General features: G+C 37.8%; 1 protein-coding gene and 1 pseudogene across 1 annotated transcript; both read right to left on the reverse strand.

The window, feature by feature from the left end:
• Nucleotides 1-217: 217 nt before the first annotated feature.
• On the reverse strand, nucleotides 218-21,384 carry TLP18.3 (thylakoid lumen 18.3 kDa protein). The gene is made up of 3 exons (XM_089830878.1): nucleotides 20,906-21,384; nucleotides 20,640-20,832; nucleotides 218-823 (listed from the first exon to the last, which is right to left on the reverse strand). The coding sequence occupies exons 1-3, from the start codon at nucleotides 21,362-21,364 to the stop codon at nucleotides 576-578; spliced, it is 900 nt and encodes a 299-aa protein (XP_089687004.1). The 5' UTR covers nucleotides 21,365-21,384; the 3' UTR covers nucleotides 218-575.
• On the reverse strand, nucleotides 8,335-9,295 carry LOC149578662 (fasciclin-like arabinogalactan protein 7; annotated as a pseudogene).
• Nucleotides 21,385-21,831: the final 447 nt, after the last annotated feature.

Below are 21,831 nucleotides of genomic sequence, written 5' to 3' on the forward strand. Positions count from 1 at the left end.
CTCACTCTTGGAGTTCAGCATTACCAGTAAAAGCAATACTTGTAGCAACTAGAAGTCAGAATGAGGAGGGCATGTTCAGTTTTCCATGTATTAAAAATAAACGTAATGAGAAAATGTTACTTGTATTTGTACATCATTTTACCAGAGAGCAAAGAAATGCACATCAGGAATAGAACTTGAGAAGAGACAATATGAAATTATTCAAGGAACAGAGACATTTTTAAAAAATTTACTTGCATTATTACTAGCAATTACAATTGGAGGAATTATTCTCTCTCCTGTAATATTCAATTTATGCATCATATTACTGTAGCGAGAAAATGTATCTGTATTTAAGGATTGGAAATGAGATCAGACAATAAAAAATACTCCAAGTCTCTATGAAAGGTACAGGAACCCAATTGCATTAGAACTCTAACAAATATGACCCCATATATCATTTATCCAAAACCATAGTTAGTTCAGATGTTTGTGGGCAAATTAGTCCTGTTGTCCATACTTCATCCTCCCTGAAGCAATTTATATATCTAAGAAACTGGAAGGAAGGATCACAAGGTATGTAAAATTTTCCACAATTATTTTTTAGAGACATATGCATAATATTGTGCCATGGGTACAACAAAAGCAATTACAAGCAAGCCACCAACGACAGTTATAAACTGCCCTCTCTTCTCTTCTGTTTCTTCTCGTGTCTTAAAGTTTGACTCTCTCTTTTTATCTTGGAATGTGGGACCGCCAGGATCTGGCAATCCGTCAATTGCTCCCACAAGGCGTTTGGCAGTGCTAAACATAGCCTCGTTATATTTTTCATCAGTGGCAAGAACTGCATAAGTGACATCAAGAAAAACTGCATTATGTTATGATAATCATGCTAGACTATGGTTTTACGTGTTCCTTTCTGCAAACAGGTTTTTCTAAAAGTTTGAATAAATTAATGTCAATATATGAAAAAACACTTCACGTGCTAGTAGGGGATCAAATTATCAATTTACTTGAAGAAGAATTGGTCTTGGATGTTATTGGAATCCAATTGTCACCCTTATGATTTGCTATGACGCCTAAAATATGTCCCCAATTTATCTCACTAAGTATGCCAAGACAAGATGTCACAACATAGATGCCGCTTTCATAAGATGGACTATTCCTTAACATGCAACATAATCTCTAGAAGTGCAACTCTCTTGTAACAGATTCCAATCCAATATAAATTTTAAATGCCATTCTACATTCATCTTTACTAGCATATATCATATGACCTTCTGCTATAGATATCAAGCCAATAATGACAAAGGGCAGAAATTTCAATCTAGGGGTTTACTATAATCACACCACAGAATACTAGAACAAACACCCAATTTAGGGACGTGATTATGGAATGCATGTAAGAGGAAATAACATCCTCCTAGCAAAGGAATATTACAAAGAAAATAAAGTTGCAAATTAGATCAAATTGAATGAGCAATTGCCTGATCAGACTCCCAAGACAAATTGACTTCAAGATGAATTATTATCATGGAATTGCAACAAGTAGATTTAACAAACAAATCAATTGCAAATTCTCAGAGCCTCCTAGCACAATATTTGTGTCCAATATTTCAAATCTAATCAAGCTGAACCATTCCAAGAGTCAAAATCCCCCATGCTTCTTTTAAAAAGGAAATTTAAGTTTTATATTTTCTTCTGTCATATATTTTGTGGACCAACAATAACAGTACTAAAAGCCACCCTGGCTCCCTTCTATGGTAACAGCAAATTAGTTGATCATACTTTTCCTGCCTTGCATCCTGGCATACAAATTTATAATAAAAAATAACGAGTTCAACACAAAAAATTACCAGCACCCATGATGGTTTTACTCCATGACATTGATCCAGGCTAACCCAAGTTATCTTTCCTGTTTTGATAGACATACTCTATGTTCAAGATATTTGTGCTGAGCCCCTTCTTTGTAAAACTCATAAAGGATTAACATTTGACATAAACCAAGCCAATAATCTTGTCGAATGTCCCTTGTTTTGATGATTCCCTAATTCTCCTTATCTATCTTCTAGTTTTCTATCCCTCGATTTGGAGTTGTCACCCTACTGATACAGGTTTAGAAAACTGGTGTACAACAAATTCAATTGCGAAACCTTAAACGTGTGAAAGAACCAATAAACTGAAGAATGAAAATGAAGATGATAAAATGCTTGTGAAACTGCAATGTAACTGAAGCTCTATGCTCACCAAGAGTAATTCATAAGAAGATAATAGTCTTAAGGTGGTAATTTACCCCAGATGTGAAACAACTCTTCTAATTTTTACATTTTGATGGTAATTCTTTTTAGCTTCTTTCAGCAAGATGAAGAGCCTACTAATGAAAATCAAATGATTCAACTCTAAATCTGTTGGACACAGCTTATGAGCCAAACAGAGCCAAATCCATGTGAGGATACAAGGGTGTCAATCTTCCAAAAATGATGACTAGGTTGAAGTGCACAAAAGACAAAAGAGACTGCACCAAGCAGATTGCTACAGACCAAAGGCAGGAGGGCACATGCAAGAGTATAAGAAAGGTGAACATCCAAAAGTCAATGCCAAGAATAACAAAAAAGTGGACACCATGGAACACCTGTTAACTTGCATGAAACATGCATTGCAACCAGGGGTACAAATCTTGCCTCAGCCCTAACTAGACTTATGACCTATAAATAGATGTAACCCAGTCCTCAGAAGGGGGAGAGAGAGAGAGAGAGAGAGAGAGAGAGAGAGAGAGAGTAACTGTACTGGTAGATTTGAAACCTGTCATAGAGATTTATGATTTATAAGCTAATATTGTCACCTTCACCTGAGTATAGTGTACACCACCATGACTCGAATACAATTTTTTTCGTGTATATTTTTGTCATGTAACTGTCTGTTGAGATGATACTACTTTTCTTTATGCATCATGGATCTATGTTCATGAAATTAAAATAGACCAGGAAGAACACTCTAGCTGCACCGAGCACCCTGACTAGTTCTCTATGTTATGTGTGCCATAGATGAGAGCTCGTGCTCTGCAGTTAATTAATATGCCAGTTCCAGGCATCTGCCCACTCATGGCAGTTCCATGGCCTTCATAGGGCAACCAGGTTGTGTAACTGCAATTCATAAGCAGACAAACTAAATCCAATAGAATCTAAAATGTTATGTGATAACCAATCCCTAAACAATCATAAATAATTAATTGTGACATGAAACTCATAAAAGGCATAATTTTGGTTTAGCAAAAAAATTCGATATTTATTATTTCCTTAAATTACTCAGTGATATTAGAGCATTTCAAAATATTTTTAGAGGAATCAACTTTTCCCTCCTGAACCATATTGCTAAAACAACTGTTTAGAATCTTAGATTGTTTGAAAGCATGACAAGCTTCGCAGCATATTAAAAAAAATTGAACCTTGACAAGTGTGAAGGAGATGCACCCCCGACTATAAAACCGACTAGCTTTTTGGTATTTTTCCAATTTCTTGTCCTGAAATTCCACCTAGATCAATCTTCACTCCTTGCAAAGCAATGCACCACAGTTCTCCTAGCTCTTTTTTATGGCAAACATAAGTTCTTAGAGAAGTGATTATCTTCCACTTGACAAGGGGGATACACCCAAATTTTATTGACTGATTGTGAAGATTTAGGAGTAGGGATTCCATCAAAGTTCAAACCAACATATGTTTATGGTGTGTTCACAGAATTGCCCAATGTATCCAGGAAAAAAATTGCTAGCCTCAATTATGCTGGGGTTTTTTTGTATTTCTTAACAAATTCTCCAAGACATTGAGCAATGTATCACATCTTCTTCAACTAAGTCAATTCAATTGGTATATTTCCCACAACTGTTAAATGAGTTTGATGGGTAACCAAAAGTGCTGGCTATTAAAAGGGCAGTGTTCTCATCTGTTTCTATTTGGGCACCTATTATTAAATGTTTTTGTCACAAAATTATGGTGCATGATCATCTGTCAAAACAATATTTTGTCAAAAAGCTTTCTGAATTGGGAAAGATAAATCTATGTTCAAAGTTGGTCTTCAACACATCATAACATGCAATGTGTGTCATTACTTGTGGTCGATATTCTAAGTTATTAAAGTAACTCCCCTTTTATATGCTCTTATGCATGTCATAGATTCTCTTACATATCTGACACTTTTACATTGTCAAAGATGCTCTTACACACTCTTGCATTGTCATAGATGCTCTTACACATCTTACATACAAGAGATCTCTTACATACATCAGACCAATGCATACACTTGGAAAAATGACTAAGACATAGTGAGATGCTCTTTTCAGGATCACAATTAATCAATGCATAATTTATAAATTAACTGATAGGATTGCAAGATGCATGGCACGCCTATTCCAATATTATTGTCCCTATTTTGCAATATCATCTCTATCTCTTCCCCTTATCCTACTAGAATCTTACTTTTCTAGTTTGAGGATCTTGTACCTTACCTTTACATCCTTTTCATTGGTTGTTAATTTATCTTAGATGATAATTATACAAATCAACAACAATAAAATAGATCAAATATCCAAGCAACACTATTTTGTAAGCATTTGATGCTATCTTCTTCGGCACCTTAAACTGGCCTATCTTTTTCCAGCGTAACTCATTGTATGTTCCTCTTGGCAACATTTTCTTTCTGAGATGCAATAAGACCAAATCTACTGCTGCAAACTCCTTTTCTGTCTTCTTCTTATCTACCTGCTCCTATTTTAGATGGATGTTGGATAGAAACTCTCTGACCACTTTGTGCACATATTGTATGTGTGCTGAAAACTCTACCACTTCAATAGTCTAATTAGAGTGCCCTTGTTACCCTTCAATTCAGCACTCCTTTACTGTTGTGTCCATACACAACACAAAAGGCATTTTTCCAATTCTACAAACTAAATTGTTATTGGCAGAATTTGCTTGCACTAATACTAAGTCCCAATATTTGGGTTTGTCCCCACCAAACATTTCATCAAATTTCTCGAACTCCTATCAACCTCTGTTTCCACTTCAGTCTGTGGATGATAGGATGAATCAGAAACCATTTTAGCATCAATCTTTCTCCATCGGTGATTCACAAAATTGGTTTCATACTCTCATAAAATAATCCTAGGTAGTCCATGCAATCTAACAACTTCATTAAAAAATGGCTTCCCACATATTATGCAACATTTTTCTTTTGACATAGGATGAAATATGCTATCTTGCATAATCTATCCACTACTACAAACACAGAATTGTAACTGCAGTGGGGCTTGCAACCTTTCAAGGCTGCTATAATATTAGTAGGGGATGATAGCTTCCTATGTTCTGATGACTCCATTTTGTAAACTGGCACCTTACATCTTTGCAAATACTTCTGCATATTCACTGTGTTCTTCCCAATAATAATTATCACCCACGAGACCAACATGCTTCTATCCAAGTAAGATATCTTGTGTTAATCCACATCATATGCATGACGGTTGTTTTTCTATACAAAAAACCCATCCTAGATGAGATAACCCAAAAGAACATTCTATCTTTTCCCATTGGGGTCTAACAGTGTATTCCATGCTTTTTCTAAATCAGTATCTTCAAGATACAACTCCATTTCTGCAAACCAAGTAACCTCCAGTCTCGTCTTTGTGAACGCACTCCCCTTGTTCAATGCATTTGCTACACAATTGGACTTACTACTTCTATGTTTTGTACAAATGGATAACTTTGCATGAACTCCACCCATTTCACAAGTCTCTATAAATCAATTGACCTTGATTGTTGATAAATTGAAGCACTTGATGATCAATACACAACACAAACTCCTGTGACAACAAATAGAACTTCCATTTCTCCAATGCATTCATAATGGCATAGGACTCCTAACCATGCACAAAATATTTGTACTTTCCATCATCCAACTTCTCAGTAAAGTATGCAAATGGTCTCCCTTCTTAACTCAATATTGCTTCAATTGTGGTGCCACTAGCATCATAGTGCACCTAAAATGCTTCATCAAAATCTAGCAAAGCAAACATTAGTTGATCTACTACTATATGCTTGAGGAACTCAAATTTCTTTAATGTAGCATGTGACCATCTAAACTCCTCGTCACCTCTCATGGTCTTTGTTATTGGCACATGGATACCACTAATCCCTAATAAGCTTCAAAAAGAAGCCAACCAATTCATGGGCTTCTAGCTTTGAATGAGCTTTGCAGTATTATCCACTCCGAAATTATCATCTACTTAGGATCAATCTTCAACCCATCCTTGGCAATCACAAATTCCAAACAGAGTGACTCTTCCATGGTGTTGCACTTCTTAAGCTTGATCAACAACCATACTCCCTGTACCCTCTACATCACTTGATGCAAATGCCTCAAATGCTCTTCCTTAGTCTTTCTGAAAATTGGTATATCACTGAGAGATACAATCATGAACTTCCAATGAATAGCTTCAACTTCTCATTTGTGATCCTCCTGAATGTAAATGGTACATTGGTCAGCCCAAATGGCATGACCACCCAATCTTACAACCCTTCCTTTGTCTTAAAAGTTGTCTTCCACTCATCTCCCTTTCTAATGTGGATTTGATGATAGACATTCTTCAAATCAATCCTTGTAATGCATAACTCTCTACTTAAACAATGCATTAAAATATCCACTCTAACCAATGGAAATTCATTAATCTTATTTATGGATTTAGAATTGATGCGCATCCTTAACTCACATCCCTTCTTTGATACTAGAATTGTCGATATTGTACATGGTATCAAACCCTCCTTAATGAATCCCCTCTACATAGCTCTTGCACTTGGTAGTCCATCACATCTCTTTCAGCATGAGTCAATATGCAATCTTTTTAAGAAAGCCTGCTCCAAGTATCAAGTAAATGGAGTGACTGATTCTTCTCTACTGAAATGAAACCCTTCAAGCAATTCTTTTAAGTCTATACCATCAATTTCCTTTAGCAAACTTCATGTTGTAACTCTTCCTATGTCACAACTTCTTTCTTTTCAGCTATAGCAATTTGTGCCCCTACTTTCCTTACAGCAATTAGGGACTCCTTTCCTAATATTGGCATCACTTTGGACTCCATTTCACATTCTTCCTTGCGATTCTTCAAAGGTCTAGTCATCGTTTTGTGAATACTTTCTACAGTTACAATGGCAACATATTGGAAGCTATGGATACCTCATTTCTCTGATGACATATGATCTCCATTGAAAGAAATGACTCTTTTATGAGAATCATTGGCATCTTTCTTTTGTTTGGAATAAAGTGCTAAAAGAGTTTGGATAATATATAAGAATTCCCTGGCACACACTTTAGTAAATAGAATCATTTTAGTTAACCAATTAAGTGCACAACAATGCATGCTATCCACACCTTGTGCAATATGGACTCAAAATTACATTTGACATACTTGGTCTAAATGGTACACAATACTTAACAAAGAATACATATGCTATATGTTAATGGGCTTGTCTAATGCACACACACATGCATGGAAGTGTTTTCATATGAAGACATTATCTCATATCGATGTCATTTCCTATTAACAACTTCTTTTCCTACCACACAACCACTGTAGGACTATCCTCGCATAACATACAAATAATTAAGCAACAAGTGCATGTAAGGAAGAGTTTCTTCTTTTATAGATCAAAAAAAAAATTCAATAAACATTGTAGTGTCACATGCTACGATGTTTATAAATTACAAATACATTTTAATAAGCTTACAAATACATTGATAGAAAGCAGGAATCCAATACAATGTAAATTTCCCTTTCTGGGATATTTCTGATTTTTCCACTGAAACAATAAATTCCAGCTTCAAATGAAAATTGGATTATATTTATAATTTTATAAATACAACTTTACTTAAAATGATGTTTTTTATTGAGATATTTAGATTTATAACTTTCTAATTCTGAAAATAGAACTTAATTTTTCTGTGCTAATTCCCCTTCAAACCATGACAATAATGGTTTCAACAAATATTATCAATTTATGATCATATTGAGAAATAATTCATGACATCATTCTGAAAAATAATCAAATCTTGAAATTTTCTAAGTGCTTTCAAATTTGCCGAATCAAAGGTTTTTTACCTGACTCAGCAGTGGCAAGATCAAGGGGGTTCATCCTCATCCTTCACTCACCACGAGAAATTAAGGGTTTTAATCCTTGAAACTCCTAGTGCCCATTTGGTTGCTAGAATTGAAGTGGAATAGGAATCGGCAAATTCCTAAAAAAATAATTCTCAATTTGGTTGTGTCAAATTGGGAATTGGGAATTGGAATATGTATTCCCATTTGACCCAAAACAAGCATTTATTGATTCCACCAAAAAAACTGTTATTGGAATTGCAATTCCTATTCCTGTTTTGCTTTTGACTATTTGATTAAAATTTGAGATCTGCTGACAAGAATCAAGGATCTGGTCACGCATCTGTGTGCTTGCAGGGGATTTGTATTATGTAACATGCACAGTGCTTGCGATTGGTGAAGTCACATAACCAAAAGACAAAGAGACGGTCCCACTCTTTGCAGTGATATTCAAATTGTATTTTACCTGTGGCCATTGTGTTCGTAGGGTTGCTGAAATTTTGGAAATCTGATAGTGTGTAGAACTTGGGTATAACATGGCAAAACACCAGAGCTTTCATTTGGTCACCTGTGAGATTTGCGAGCATGGCCTTGTTGAGGGAAGCAAATGCAGCACTGGTGGGTGCAAACAGACTGACTTTATCAGTAGAGTTGGCCTGGCCTTCAACAGTCTTCATCAAGTCCTCGTTGTTCAGGTAGTTGAAAGGTCTGGAGAGGCCCTGCAACAAGAAGCAGATCTGTCAAATTCACAGGGGTTGCTTCAGGTGCAGGTGCATGTGTCGACGACAATTTCACCCTTGCCTTCTCGTCTGCTGCCATGGCCACTGCAACTAGTGGCACCATTAACAAGGCCTTCTTGTTATGCATCAGATTGCTCATAAATTGGGCGTATTGTGTTAATTTTTTAACTTCGTAATTGGGAGAGCACATTTTGAAAGCATCAAGATTTTCGATAAATACCTCTGATTCAACATTCAAGATGATGAGAGGAAGCAAAAGAATTGAAGTTTTATTGTCAAATTTGATTTGCTTTATGCCCCCTGTGTTGGCTTTGAGCTTTACCCCTGCTTTCCTCCGTTTGCCCACACATGGAAGCTTGAACCTGATGTGGTCAATGGTCTTCAAATGGTAGTGAAATCCAGGAGCAGGAGGGATGCAAGGAAAGTGTTTGACAATACGTCTCACAGAGATATGGCAGCATGAACAAAAATTCCAATTTTAGTTTTGTCAAACCAAAAGGATCAAGAATAACAAATTCCGTATTAACAAATTCCTATTCCCAATTCTTATTCCTTAGTTCACTCTTTGAGGGTGTCTGTCCTCCTTGGCTCATCAAGAATTGGGTTTTCATCTAAACTTGTAAGGGAAGATAAGGGTTTTTTTCCTTAACTTCTTTTAATGAGCTTGAGTGGGGTTTCATCCAGCCTATTTGCAAGTTACTTTATCAAATTCAGGATTGATTGCTTGGAATTGCTGAGTGATTGATTGATTACTTTCTGAGTGGTCTGTTTACTTGATTCCTTGATAGATTGATTGTCAGTGAACTGATTTGCCTTTTATATCTGTAAGAATTTGCCTTAGGCCAAAATTCACCCAAGAACTAAAGAACTCAACACAAGCACACAGTAGACCAAAATAGGCAGAGCATGATCAGAATGACGATATTCATTCAATAATTGGATACCAGAGTACACTAGGAGTGCCTGAATATAAAGGCCTCAAGAGAGCTTCTAGAATGCATAGAAGTCAGCATCATGATATGTCATACAACCAAGCACACGTCCACCAGATATGGATTATCCTCCATTAAGCACGGGATTAAGTGCGATGATGTGGGGATAAGCCTACAATGGTGTAGCACGCAAATCAGTGGAGTAGACAACATGTGCTAAATGAGGAGTGCGGAAAACTATGTTGTCATCATGACAACTTAGTGAATGATGCACACTCCTGTATTGTAGACACCATGTGCATAATTAGAGTTGCGTAACTGAATAAGAGTTCACAAACTCCTAAGTGTCTCATCTAAAATAATAATAAAATAATGCAAAATAATTAAATAATGCATTAACCTAAGTAAAACTTAAGTAAGTGTAATAAGTAAATACTTATTTACACCAACACCCCACCTTAAGTGCAAGTTAGGGGAATGCCCTTAAGCTTACGCAATCTAGGATGAAATGCAATATGGGTCCCGGCTACTAGGCCATGTTAGGTACCCATGTACATAATGATATGCAATCTCCTATAAAGTGGGGAAAGAGGGAAAACCTCATAGGAAAAACCCTCAACCAAAAAGAGAGATAAAGAAGGATGCATTGATGGATGGAGTAATCAAGACCCCCCCCCATTATGACATACATCCAATATATACATAAGAGAATGATGAGAAGAGGAAGAGAGACAGGATGGGCTCCCCCCCCCAAAGAAAAATGTCGAACAGTGAATGCTCCAATGAAGAAGCTGATCCAAGACTATAGAATGGTGTTCCTCCCCTTAGGAAGAAACGATGCCAAGGGTACAAATGAGACGCTTCCGCTGTGTGTGGAAAGAATCCCATCGATAAGTGATGTCTCTGAAACCTGCTCAACTGGCTGAAGAACCTGTCCCAAAGAACTGTATGTCCCTGCAACTGATGAAGAACCCTACTACAACTGCTGATCATAAGTATCCACAATCACTTCAATCTGTGAGGATTGATCATGTAGAGAATGAACAAGAGAGTCTAATGGAACCCTTGTGACAACTGAAGAAGGTAATTCTGCATCAAGAAGAAGAGACAAATCATCAATATTGTCCCCCAAATCTGTCACTGAACCTGTATCTGGAAGACTGGATGTACCTTGCTGTTCTGGACCTATCACTGTGGCAATGTATGCATGTGGATTGAACTGATGAAGTGACCTCTCACTGTATCTGTCGACAAAACTCCACATGTTTGAATCTGTTGAAGCACTATCGCTGGTGTCACTATCAATATCCACACTGTATGATGTGCGAAGAGGAGTAGAGGACAAGCTTGGTGAACTTTCCTCAAAGTATACATCCTTCTCCACAAATATCTGATGTGTCTCAGGATCTAGAAGTCTGTATGCCTTCACACTGTCTTCATAACCAATGAAGGTACAAGGCCGAGATGTCTGTGCCTTGCATCCCTTGGAAGATCTATTTGCCCATGCAGGACAACCGAAGACTCTGAAGTGTGTCACAATAGGTTTTCTGCCGCACCATGCCTCAAAAGGAGTTTTGCCATCTAAGACTGGATGAGGAGAACGATTAAGAATGTGAGTGGCACTAAAGATTGCTTCGACTTCTAATGATGGATCAAGAGACTTGGCATGAATCATGCAACTTGCCATAGACTTAAGAGTTCGGATCCTCAAAGCTGCAACATCTATCTTATGCAAAATAAATGCTGAAGGAGTCTGAAGATCAATTCCCTCATGTCTGCAAAAATCCTTAAGTCTTCTGTTCACATCCATGTTTCCATTGTCCATGCGGAGTACTTTGATGGCCTTTCTGGATTTCTGTTCTACATGAGCCTTGAAGGCTAGAAATGCGTCCAACACTTCACCCTTACTATGCAAAAAGTAGACCCAAGTGAACCTTGAAAAGTCATCAACTAAGGTGAGTATGTAGCGACCCTGTTTGAATGCAAAAGGACCTGCTAATACCATGTGAACCATTTGAAGAACACTTGTTGCTCTAGAAGACTTCCCTCTTTGTAACTTACCCTCTAGATGCATATCCACTGAATCTGATGAACATTCGCCCTTAGAAAAGTTGATTTGAGGTAGACCTTTCACCATGTGGTATGTGCAAAGTTGCTGAAGATAGCGGTAGTCAAAATGACCATACCGCTCATGCCATAATTGCATGTTTGAATTTGATTGAGTTAACAAGGCCTTTGAAGGAGACTTGGGTACAAAATGCGAGAGAGTACAACCTCTTGTGATCATTCACTTTCCCTACTGCAACCAAGGAATCATCTTTAAGATTGTGCACTTTTACTGAGTCAGGAAGGAACTCAACTCTATGTCCATCTCCAAAGTGAGTGACTTGGTAGATTGAGAGGAGATTCAAACTTAGGTTTGGAACATAGAGAACCTCTTGAAACTCTCCATTTTCCATCTCCACGTTTCCTTTTCCTTCAACTTCCATTTTACTATCATTCCCCATGAAGATGTGCGGTACCTTTGAGTGATTCAATGAAGAAAAATCCTCTCTTGAAGAACCCATGTGATATGAGGCACCCAAGTCAAATATCCATTCTTTTGAAGAGTTTGAATTAGCCATGAGTGCTTGCCCTTTGCCCTTTGAATCTGAAGAAGATCCCTTCTCCTTGTAAGCATTAGGCAATGGAACATTATGTTTCTTCATGATGTTGGTTAATTCATCAATCTGTTTGAGATAACACTCATGCTCTTTATGACCCGATTTCTTGCAATAAGCACACTTCTTCTTCTCCTTATTATTGTCCCCTTTCTTGTTGGAATTCGAGGACTTGTCTTGTTGATTTGATTGAGGTGTTGTCTTTTCTGCATCCTCAGATTTGCTCTTCCATTTTCTTCTTACCCTTTCCTTTATTAGAAGACTGTCCAGCTGAATGTTGAGAACCCTCATTGGCCACCAATGCTTTGGACTGAGGTGATTTGAGAATCCCCATTGTTTTCAACTTCTTTTCTTCATCATCCAACAGTTTTGCATATTCATCAAAAGTGACTTTCTTGTAGGCAGACCCTAAGGTAGTCTTTGAGGTGTTAAAGGAAGATACAAATGTGGAATATTCAGATGGCAGCTTGTTATGGATGAGATAGATTAGTCTGTCATCTTTGATAGAATTTCCACAATCTGTAAGCTTTGTCCTTAATTCATTCACCTTAATGATGAAGTCCTGTATTGAGTCATACGACTTAGGATCTAAGGATACAAGCTCATCTTCAATTTTGAACACATCCTCTTCAGACACTTTACCATAAAGGCTTTCGAGCGTATCCCAAGCTTCCTTGGATGTAGTACATTTATTAATTTGATACATGATTTTATCATCTACCCCGAAACATATATCACCTAGGGCTTTCCTATCCATGGCTACCCAATTTGAAATTTCACTTATTGATACATGATCACCTGCTGGTTTAGGAAGAGTACCATCTACATATTGTGAAACTCCATTATGCATTAAGTGATACAACATTTGTATGGACCACGTAGCATAGTTATGAGGAGTTAATTTAGGAAACTTAAAGTTGCCCATAATGCAGAAAATGAAAGAAATAGTGCAGAAAAGAGAGAACACAACACCAAGAACACCCCCCCTTTTCACTAAATCAAGAAACCCCCCCAAAATAGATGCTTTGGGCACTTTATCAGTAGTGCGATTACAATGGGCCACTTGCCAATTTTGGCCTTCGTGGACTTCTGATTTTGCTTGTTACAACCTCTTGATGGAGTACAAATCTGAAACTTTACAATGTGCTACAATTCTGAAGCATTACAAAGCAAAGAAAGGCCCTATTGCTGAAAGTGACAATTTTGTCCACACAACACTACAATCTAATGCTAGATCTGGAAAGTAGATGAAAAATAACGCACTTTCAAAAAAAACGAACCCTGTTTTCGACTCTAGATGTGCCCATACGGAGCATTTGAAGTTGCAAAATGCAAGATTATCCAGGTACAGTTGTCAAAAAACGCAATTTCTGAACAATCCGTACACCAAAACCAAAAAATAGTTGCACCACTGAAAAATTTAAAAATTTTTACCCAATTTCAAAAGAAATTGCCCCTGATTTGGAGTTCGGATGTGCAAGTTATAGCCTCTTGAAGTCGGACTGCAAAAACCAAAATCAATTTGGTGAGGGGTTGCACCAACAAAAGAGGGGGTTAAATTTGACGGTCATACGGCTGTTGCAGCAGCTATAAAATGGCCTGTGATGACGTCTAGACGGGCGTCAATTTTAGGCGCATGAAATTGATGATGTCAGCAAAAAATGGTCCCACTGGATGATGTGGCGGCTGACTGGGATGTCCGTACCGTACGGAAATGTACGAAATTGTACGAAAAAATGCGTGGCAGCTGACTGTACAGTCAATGATATGATTGACGCATGGCAGGAGCGGATTCACCCCCGTGGAGGGTGACTGGGCCTATCGAGCAGGCTGACGCAGTGCTGGCGGCGTGGCGCAGAGTGGCAGGTACTCCACGTGTCCTGTGCGGAGTGGCTGTCCAGGATCACGTGGCGAGTGACTGGACGCAGCCGTGGTTGCCGTCGAATCGGTGAGTAGCGGTGCCGAAAATAGTCTGCCGGAGAATGGACTGCGCCGTCAGGGATTGTAGGTGTTTAGTCCCACATGCGTGGGATCATAGGTGTATACGCTATGTATAAACAGAACGCCCACAGAGTTAAAGAAAAGAAGGCGTTGCCAAAAATTACAATGGTGGCCGGTGATGTTGCCGACCGATGTATACTGTGCCGCTTAGTTTGGTGCGAGGCCGCTGGTGGATCTCTGTCGCGGGAAATTTAATGGTACGGCCCGACTAGAGACAATGCCCGCAGATTTAAACCCTATGATAAATAAATATACACCAAAATATAGAGCCGAGCCGGGGTGTGGTGGTCCGGTTCAGCAAAAAAATTTCCCTCTGTTTGAACAAAAAAATTATTCCGAAAATAAAATTCGAAAATTGTCCAGTAGTATTGCAAAGATGAAATTAAATGCAGATCTGAACATTAAATAATCAGATCAAATAAAAATGATCATACCCAATTGCAAATCGGTGCCTTCAGGTGCCGGTTTGCAAAAAAAATTTGCCTCACGATCAACTTTCACCTAATATAGGCAAATTTATAGTCAATCTTCACCAAATCGACGCTCCAGACGCAACGGAGAGGTCAGATCTGGCTCTAGACGCTCCCAATTTCTACGGATCCTCCGGAATCAAGGTACTGAAGCATGAACGGTCTCGAACGGCTACGTGATGAGAATCTTCCTGAGCTCTGATACCATGTAAGAATTTGGCTTAGGCCAGAATTCACCCAAGAACTAAAGAACTCAACACAAGCACACAGTAGACCAAAATAGGCAGAGCATGATCAGAATGACGATATTCATTCAATAATTGGATACCAGAGTACACTAGGAGTGCCTGAATATAAAGGCCTCAGGAGAGCTTCTAGAATGCATAGAAGTCAGCATCATGATATGTCATACAACCAGGCACATGTCCACCAGATATGGATTATCCTCCATTAAGCACGAGATTAAGTGCGATGATGTGGGGATAAGCCTACAATGGTGTAGCATGCGAATCAGTGGAGTAGACAACATGTGCTAAATGAGTGCGGAAAACTGTGTTGTCATCATGACAACTTAGTGAATGATGCACACTCCTGTGTTGTAGACACCATATGCATAATTAGAGTTGTGTAACTCAATGAGAGTTCACAAACTCCTAAGTGTCTCATCTAAAATAATAAAAAAATAATGCAAAATAATTAAATGATGCATTAACCTAAGTAAAACTTAAGTAAGTGTAATAAGTAAATACTTATTTACACCAACAATATCCATTTCTTGGAGGAGTCACCACGCTTCAAATTTGCCATTCAAATTGATTGACTGGTCATTTGCTTCCTTTCTTAATATCCTTTTCTCATAGAATGATCTCTCCTTTATACCATATCAGTGAAAGAGCCACCACCTGTCACTGCCACTGCCCTTGGAAGAGTTACAACCCTTCATCTCTAATTGCTGCCATAAAAAGCTCTTAATTTAATTTTAAATGTTTTTTGTTATTTTAGAAATCACTACCATCTTTACTAAATCTGAATCACCCAGGTTAGAACCTAATGGGTGGCAATATATAATTTAAGGGGAGCATGAAAAATAATTTGATGTTTTAAAATTTTTTAAACCAAAGTGCATAACGGGTTTGAAAGGTAGTGAACCTTGTGGGAATTTTGGAGCAAAGCCCCAATTGGGATCAGTAGGCAGCATTCCTCACAAAGGGTAGGGTAGTTTGGGTTCTAAAAATAAGTTTTATAGAGTAACTTGTAAAAGTCACAGGTTAGTAATTTCATTAATTTTATGGAAGCAAGAAGAATCTACAAATGCTGCTAGGGATTAGAAGTGTGTGTCCATATGCGGCCAGGCTCTTCTACTCTCACCAATTGGAATCAGCAGGATTATGCAATTTTCTTTGTGATTTTCCCATTTATGTACTTCCCTCGCTTATTCTTAGCAATGCTTGGTTTTGAAAGGTGGATATCTGTCTCGCCTGTATATTACGGGAACCTGATAAAAACAATATATTTCTATAAGAAATCAATTGGCCTATTGTGCGGATCCGTATGTTCATCACCATTGAGGAGAGGAGCTTCTAATCCTTTTTTTTCCCTCTTTTTTGAGTTTTCCTCTGCATATTCAGTCCACCACAAGGTTTCAGTTTTTCTAAATTTCTTTCATTTTCCTGCTCCTTTTGTGTTATTTGGTAAAACATGTACAAATATACAAACCACCCATTGTACGAAAGAGCTGGTCATTTATAACATAAGAAGAAGTAACTATGTTCAAGGTGATCTTCCCATGTCTGTAACGAAATTTGCCATTGTCCATTGGGAGAGTCACTAGCGTATATTTTGCAAAAAGGCAACAAATTCAAATTTTAGCAATTTGTTAAAAGTTTGTAGCTTTCTAGCAATCAACAGATCTCCAAAACTGAAATCTTCATATACCTCTGGTCTAATTGACAGTCCACATGGTTCTTGTTGATGTGTGTTTATGACCCACCAAACAGTAGAACAAAATACCGAAATATCTTATCCTCTCTTGAATAAAGTCTCGTGTACGCTAAAGATTGCTAGAAGATCATATGATGACTTCAGGGTTCCTTTAATGCCAGGTCTTGACTGTGTATAAGATCAGTGGTTGATGTGATTTGCTGATGATCACAAGGGGCCTTACGTGTTTATTCAGATTCATTTCAAGCCATACTGGATGTGGGAGCTACTTAAGGTTTTGCGATGATGTACTTTTTGGAGTTTTCACAAAATCTGCATAAATTAAATAGGATAGGGTTCAAGAATTCTATTCTACTTCTAAGGGTAGCGATGACAATAAATAGTACTCTAGTGGACAAATTTTTCAAATTACCAAGCTCCGCTTCACCAAGTTATACTACAACTACGCATGAATTGGTGCAATCTTCAAAGGCTATGCCAAATATTTTTATACCACAGCATACACCATCATAAAGAACAATGTATATGAATGATAGAAGTTAAGAATATGCATGAAAGGAGTTCAGGCTAACGTTGCACAACAAGTTAGAATGACTAAAATGTCAAAAGTATGAACTATGGGAATTCATCAATACACCATCATATTTTTCATTGTAATCACCACACATTAACTAGGCTAAACTTAATCTAATTGAAGGAATTTAAGAGAACAAGCAAGCACTAAGACACATCAAGTATTCACCAAGCTCCAATGAAAACTTTATTATCTCCGTAGCTCATACCAACAATCTCATAAAAATCCCCCCTTTACAAATGAGAGGTGAGGCCTTTATATAGGTCCTCAATTACAACAGGTGGCCCGAATGATCACAGTAACCGCTGGCCAAGATCGTGCCACATCAGCCCTAATTAGGGTTAGGGCAAAGAAAAGGAATCTACATTAATGCAATAAGAAATCCACTACCATAGTGGGTAATGAATTCCCACTATGCATGCTTGCACAGAAAGAGAGTGGGGTGCAATAAATATCCACTATGCATGTTCGTTACTCCATAAATGCTCTGTCTTCCTTGAATAAATTATTCTTGATTCCATTCCCTGAATGCATAGAAGTTTGACTTGGAGACCTTAGTTCTTCATCAAAAATAATTGGATGCCATGAAATGATGATAGAGACCATGTAAGTTCGAGTCTTTTCCAACTACATAATTTATCTAAGATCCAACTTTGACTGACTTTTTTGAAAATCTCTCCTTGAACATTCTCGTCTTCCATGTACTTGCTTGGAAATTTATCTCCCTAAAATGGATAGAAATCCCTTGCTAATGATTATGTTACTCTAGAATTTCTTCATATTGAACTTCCTTCGCCATGTTCTTGGATTCTTAGATTTGAACTTTCATCTTTGAACCTTGAATGTCTAGGACCGGATCACTTAGTACTTTGATCTTGGTACTAGAATTTTGGATTTGAGCGTCTTTCTTGAATTTCTAGAACTAGAGCCTTTCTCCTCCTTTCTCTTCAAATGCTTTAAATTCATTGTTACGTCTTTTCTTACATTTTTGGAGAATTCCCCCTTTTTGTTTAACATCGTCAATCATTTTTCCAGCCTTGGATGCACACTTGAAGAGGGTGAATTTTGAGATTTGGAGGAGGAATTTCCAACACTTAATCCCTTTTCATTTTTCATGAAGGAGAAATTTCAAACACTTAGTCATTTCTCTTCCACGAAGGCAAAATTTTCTGAAACTTGGCCATTTTTTCTTCCATGGAGGAGAAAGTTTCCAACACTTAGCCATTTTTTCTTCCATGAAGGATAAACTTCCAACACTTATCATTTTTCTTCCGTGAAGGAGAAAGTTTCCAACACTTAGAATTTTTCCTTCAATGAAGGAGGAATTTCCAACACTCAGCCATTTTTTCTTCCATGAAGGAAAAATTTCCAACACTTGGAATTTTTCTTCCATGAAGGAGGAATTTCCAACACTTGGCCATTCTTTCCAAGATTTCTAATTTTCTTGTAGGCAGAAATTTTGAGTGGTCATGGATTTTGTCCATGATGAAAGAATTCCGCAGCAACCATTTTTCTCCAAGGTGGGATTTTATGAGAGATCATGGATTTTATCCATGATGGAAGGATTCCGCAACAACCATTTTTCTCCATGGCAAGATTTTCTGAGTGGTCATGGATTTTGTCCATGATTAAAGAATTCCGCAACAACCATTTTTTTTTCCAAGGCGAGATTTTTTGAGTGATCATGAATTTTGTCTATGATTGAAGAATTCCGCAACAACCATTTTTCTCCATGGCAGGATTTTTTGAGTGATCATGGATTTTGTCCATGATGGAAGAATTCTGAAACAACCATTTTTCTCCATGGTAGGATTTTTTGAGTGATCATGGATTTTGTCCATGATGGAAGAATTCCACAACAACCATTTTTCGTAATGTTTTCATGCCTTTCCACTTTTGGATTTTTCAAGGGTGATTCCAAACTTTAACCATTTTTTTGATTGACTATCATGCTTGCTCATTCTTTTTGATATAGAAACAGGTACCCTTTTGGCTCTTTATCAACCAAAGGTCACTGGTTGCCAAAACAGAACCTGCAAAAATTAGACTTTTTAAAAATAGTAAGTTGTCCCAAAGTCAAAACAAAGTCAATCTAAGAGGCAGTGAAACTTACTAAAAATAGTAAGTCAAGACATTCAATTCTCAAACAAGCAAACAATTTCCATTCTCAAAGCCACATTATGATGGTGTATTGATGAATTCCTCTGGTTCACAATTTTGACGTTTTAGTGATTCTAACTCGTTGTGCAAAGTTAACCTGAACCCCTTTCATGCATATGCTTAACTTCTATCATTAGTATACATTGTTCTTTATGATGGCATATGCAGTGGTATAAAAATCTTTGGCATAACCTTTGAAGATTGCCAGTTCATGTATATTTGTAGTATAACTTGGCAAAGCGAAGCTTGGTAATTTGAGGAATTTGTCCACTAGAGTACTATTTAATGTCATCGCTACCCTTCGAATTAGAATAGAATTCCTAAACCCTATCCTATTTAATTTCTGCATATTTTGTGAGAACTCCAAAAAGTACTTCATCACAAAACCTTAAGATAGCTCCCACATCCAATATGGCTTGAAATGAATCTAAATAAACACGTAAGGCCCCTTGTGATCATCAGCAAATCACATCAACCACTGATCTTATCCATAGTCAAGACCTGGCATTAAAGGAACCTTGAAGTCATTGTATGATCTTCTAGCAATCTTAGCATACACGAGACTTTATTCAAGAGAGGATATTTTGTTCTACTATTTGGTGGGTCATAAAACACACATCAACAGTTCTTATAATGTATGATGTGCTATCTCTTATTTTCTTCTTGGGGAAAGGGAGACGTAAGGCCACATATGAAGGGAATAGGATGGATTTTTGTATGTTAAAATGATTTGGGTACATGGATTTCTGCTAAGCTCTTATAGTTAAGGAAATATATGGAGTATTATTGGGCATAAATTAGTGATTGAAATGAGATATTTCGTCTTTTCTAGTGATGCCCAGTTCTTGCTATTTTAAACGTGAAGCTAATGCTGTACATACAGTTTGATGTTTAGCTCTTGGCTATTACTACAGCTAAAGAATATAGCAGCAATGCCTTTGTCAATCTAGCGATACCCAGTAGGGCAATGTATGAATCTACGATTAGCTCCCCTACTTTCTGATCAAGCCATCAATCATTACAACTGATTAGGCAAAGGAAATACCAGGGAGATTTTGTGAAACGACACCCTCAAGAACTTGGTCTCCAACAGCTTGAAGAAAGGCGGGGCCGCCCGTTACAGCTCCCTCTTTCTGACTGGTGAGCAGCATCACAATGCCCTTTTTGTTCCCTTCTTCCACGCTCGGGTACCATCTCTCCAACACTGTGTCCGCAAACTCATATGCATCTGCTTTGCTCTGCAATACCCTCTTTCCGTTAACTTAAATACTCAAAAAGGAAACATGAACCTCAACATTGGCATTGACTTACAGTGAGTTTGCGCAGCGTCACGCAGTTGATGTGATAGCCCTTGCGAGACTCCAAGTCAGAAAGAAGGCGTTTGATATCGGACTTGGTCACGCGATTCAAAACCCCTGCGTCATCTACAACATATGTTTCCCCTTCTTTGGGAGGGGCAGAATTCAATATGTCAAATTCACTCGCACTGCTACTCCCGCAGAGTAATTGAAGCGCGGCTGCAACAGCCAGGGCTCCCACACGCACACCCTTCCAATTCGTCCATCCCCCATTGCCATTGCCATTGTCATTGTCATAGCCACTGAATCTACATGACACTGTTCTACTTCTCTTCCTCTGAAGAGACAAGGAGGGTAAGTAGGAGCATGAAGTTCTGTTTAGCGAACAGAGGGAAGAAGTTCTGTTTAGTGGGCAGAGAGCTGAAGTGGAATTGGTGTTGAATGTGAAAAGAGAGTGGCGGGAGATGTCCATGGATGAGTTTGAGGAAGGACGGGAGAGAGAAAAGTAATGGGTGGCATTTTGTTTGGGATGTGGATAACGGAGTGCGCTTTGGATTGGTGGACTCAGCATAAGCTTGTCCACTCCGCGCCCATTTGGAATTTTTGGAACTGGAATAAATTTCCTTCCGTTGTGCAAGAGTGTTTCTCAAAAAGAAAACATTACCTAATGGAGAGATATTGACTCGTATAAAACCCTATTATTACATGTGAGATGAAAAACAAAAGTGAAGTTTTTTTCTAGTTGTTCATAGATTCATCTAAATTTACAAAATCTATTAAAATATCAATTTTAATTAACATATCTATTAATTGAAAAATGGGATAAATAGGAAGTAATATATTTGCATCCCCTCGCTTAAAGACCCCAGGGATGTCTTCTTGGAATCGGGCGTCTATAAGATCCAGTGCTCTTGTGGCACTCCTTATATAAGTAAAACA

This window comes from Cupressus sempervirens, chromosome 1 (genome assembly GCF_028749045.1).
Source record: "Cupressus sempervirens isolate cs-2001-9-10 chromosome 1, ASM2874904v1, whole genome shotgun sequence".
Classification (NCBI taxonomy): domain Eukaryota; kingdom Viridiplantae; phylum Streptophyta; class Pinopsida; order Cupressales; family Cupressaceae; genus Cupressus; species Cupressus sempervirens.

Bases quoted from the DNA above. Each gene is read 5' to 3' on its own strand.
- TLP18.3 (XM_089830878.1), bottom strand. From the start codon at position 21,364: ATGGACATCTCCCGCCACTCTCTTTTCACATTCAACACCAATTCCACT. The intron at 20,833-20,905 runs GTAAGTCAATGC...AGGGTATTGCAG, and splicing joins TGACGCTGCGCAAACTCACT to AGCAAAGCAGATGCATATGA. The intron at 824-20,639 runs GTATTTCCTTTG...TCACTTATGCAG, and splicing joins CGTTTCACAAAATCTCCCTG to TTCTTGCCACTGATGAAAAA.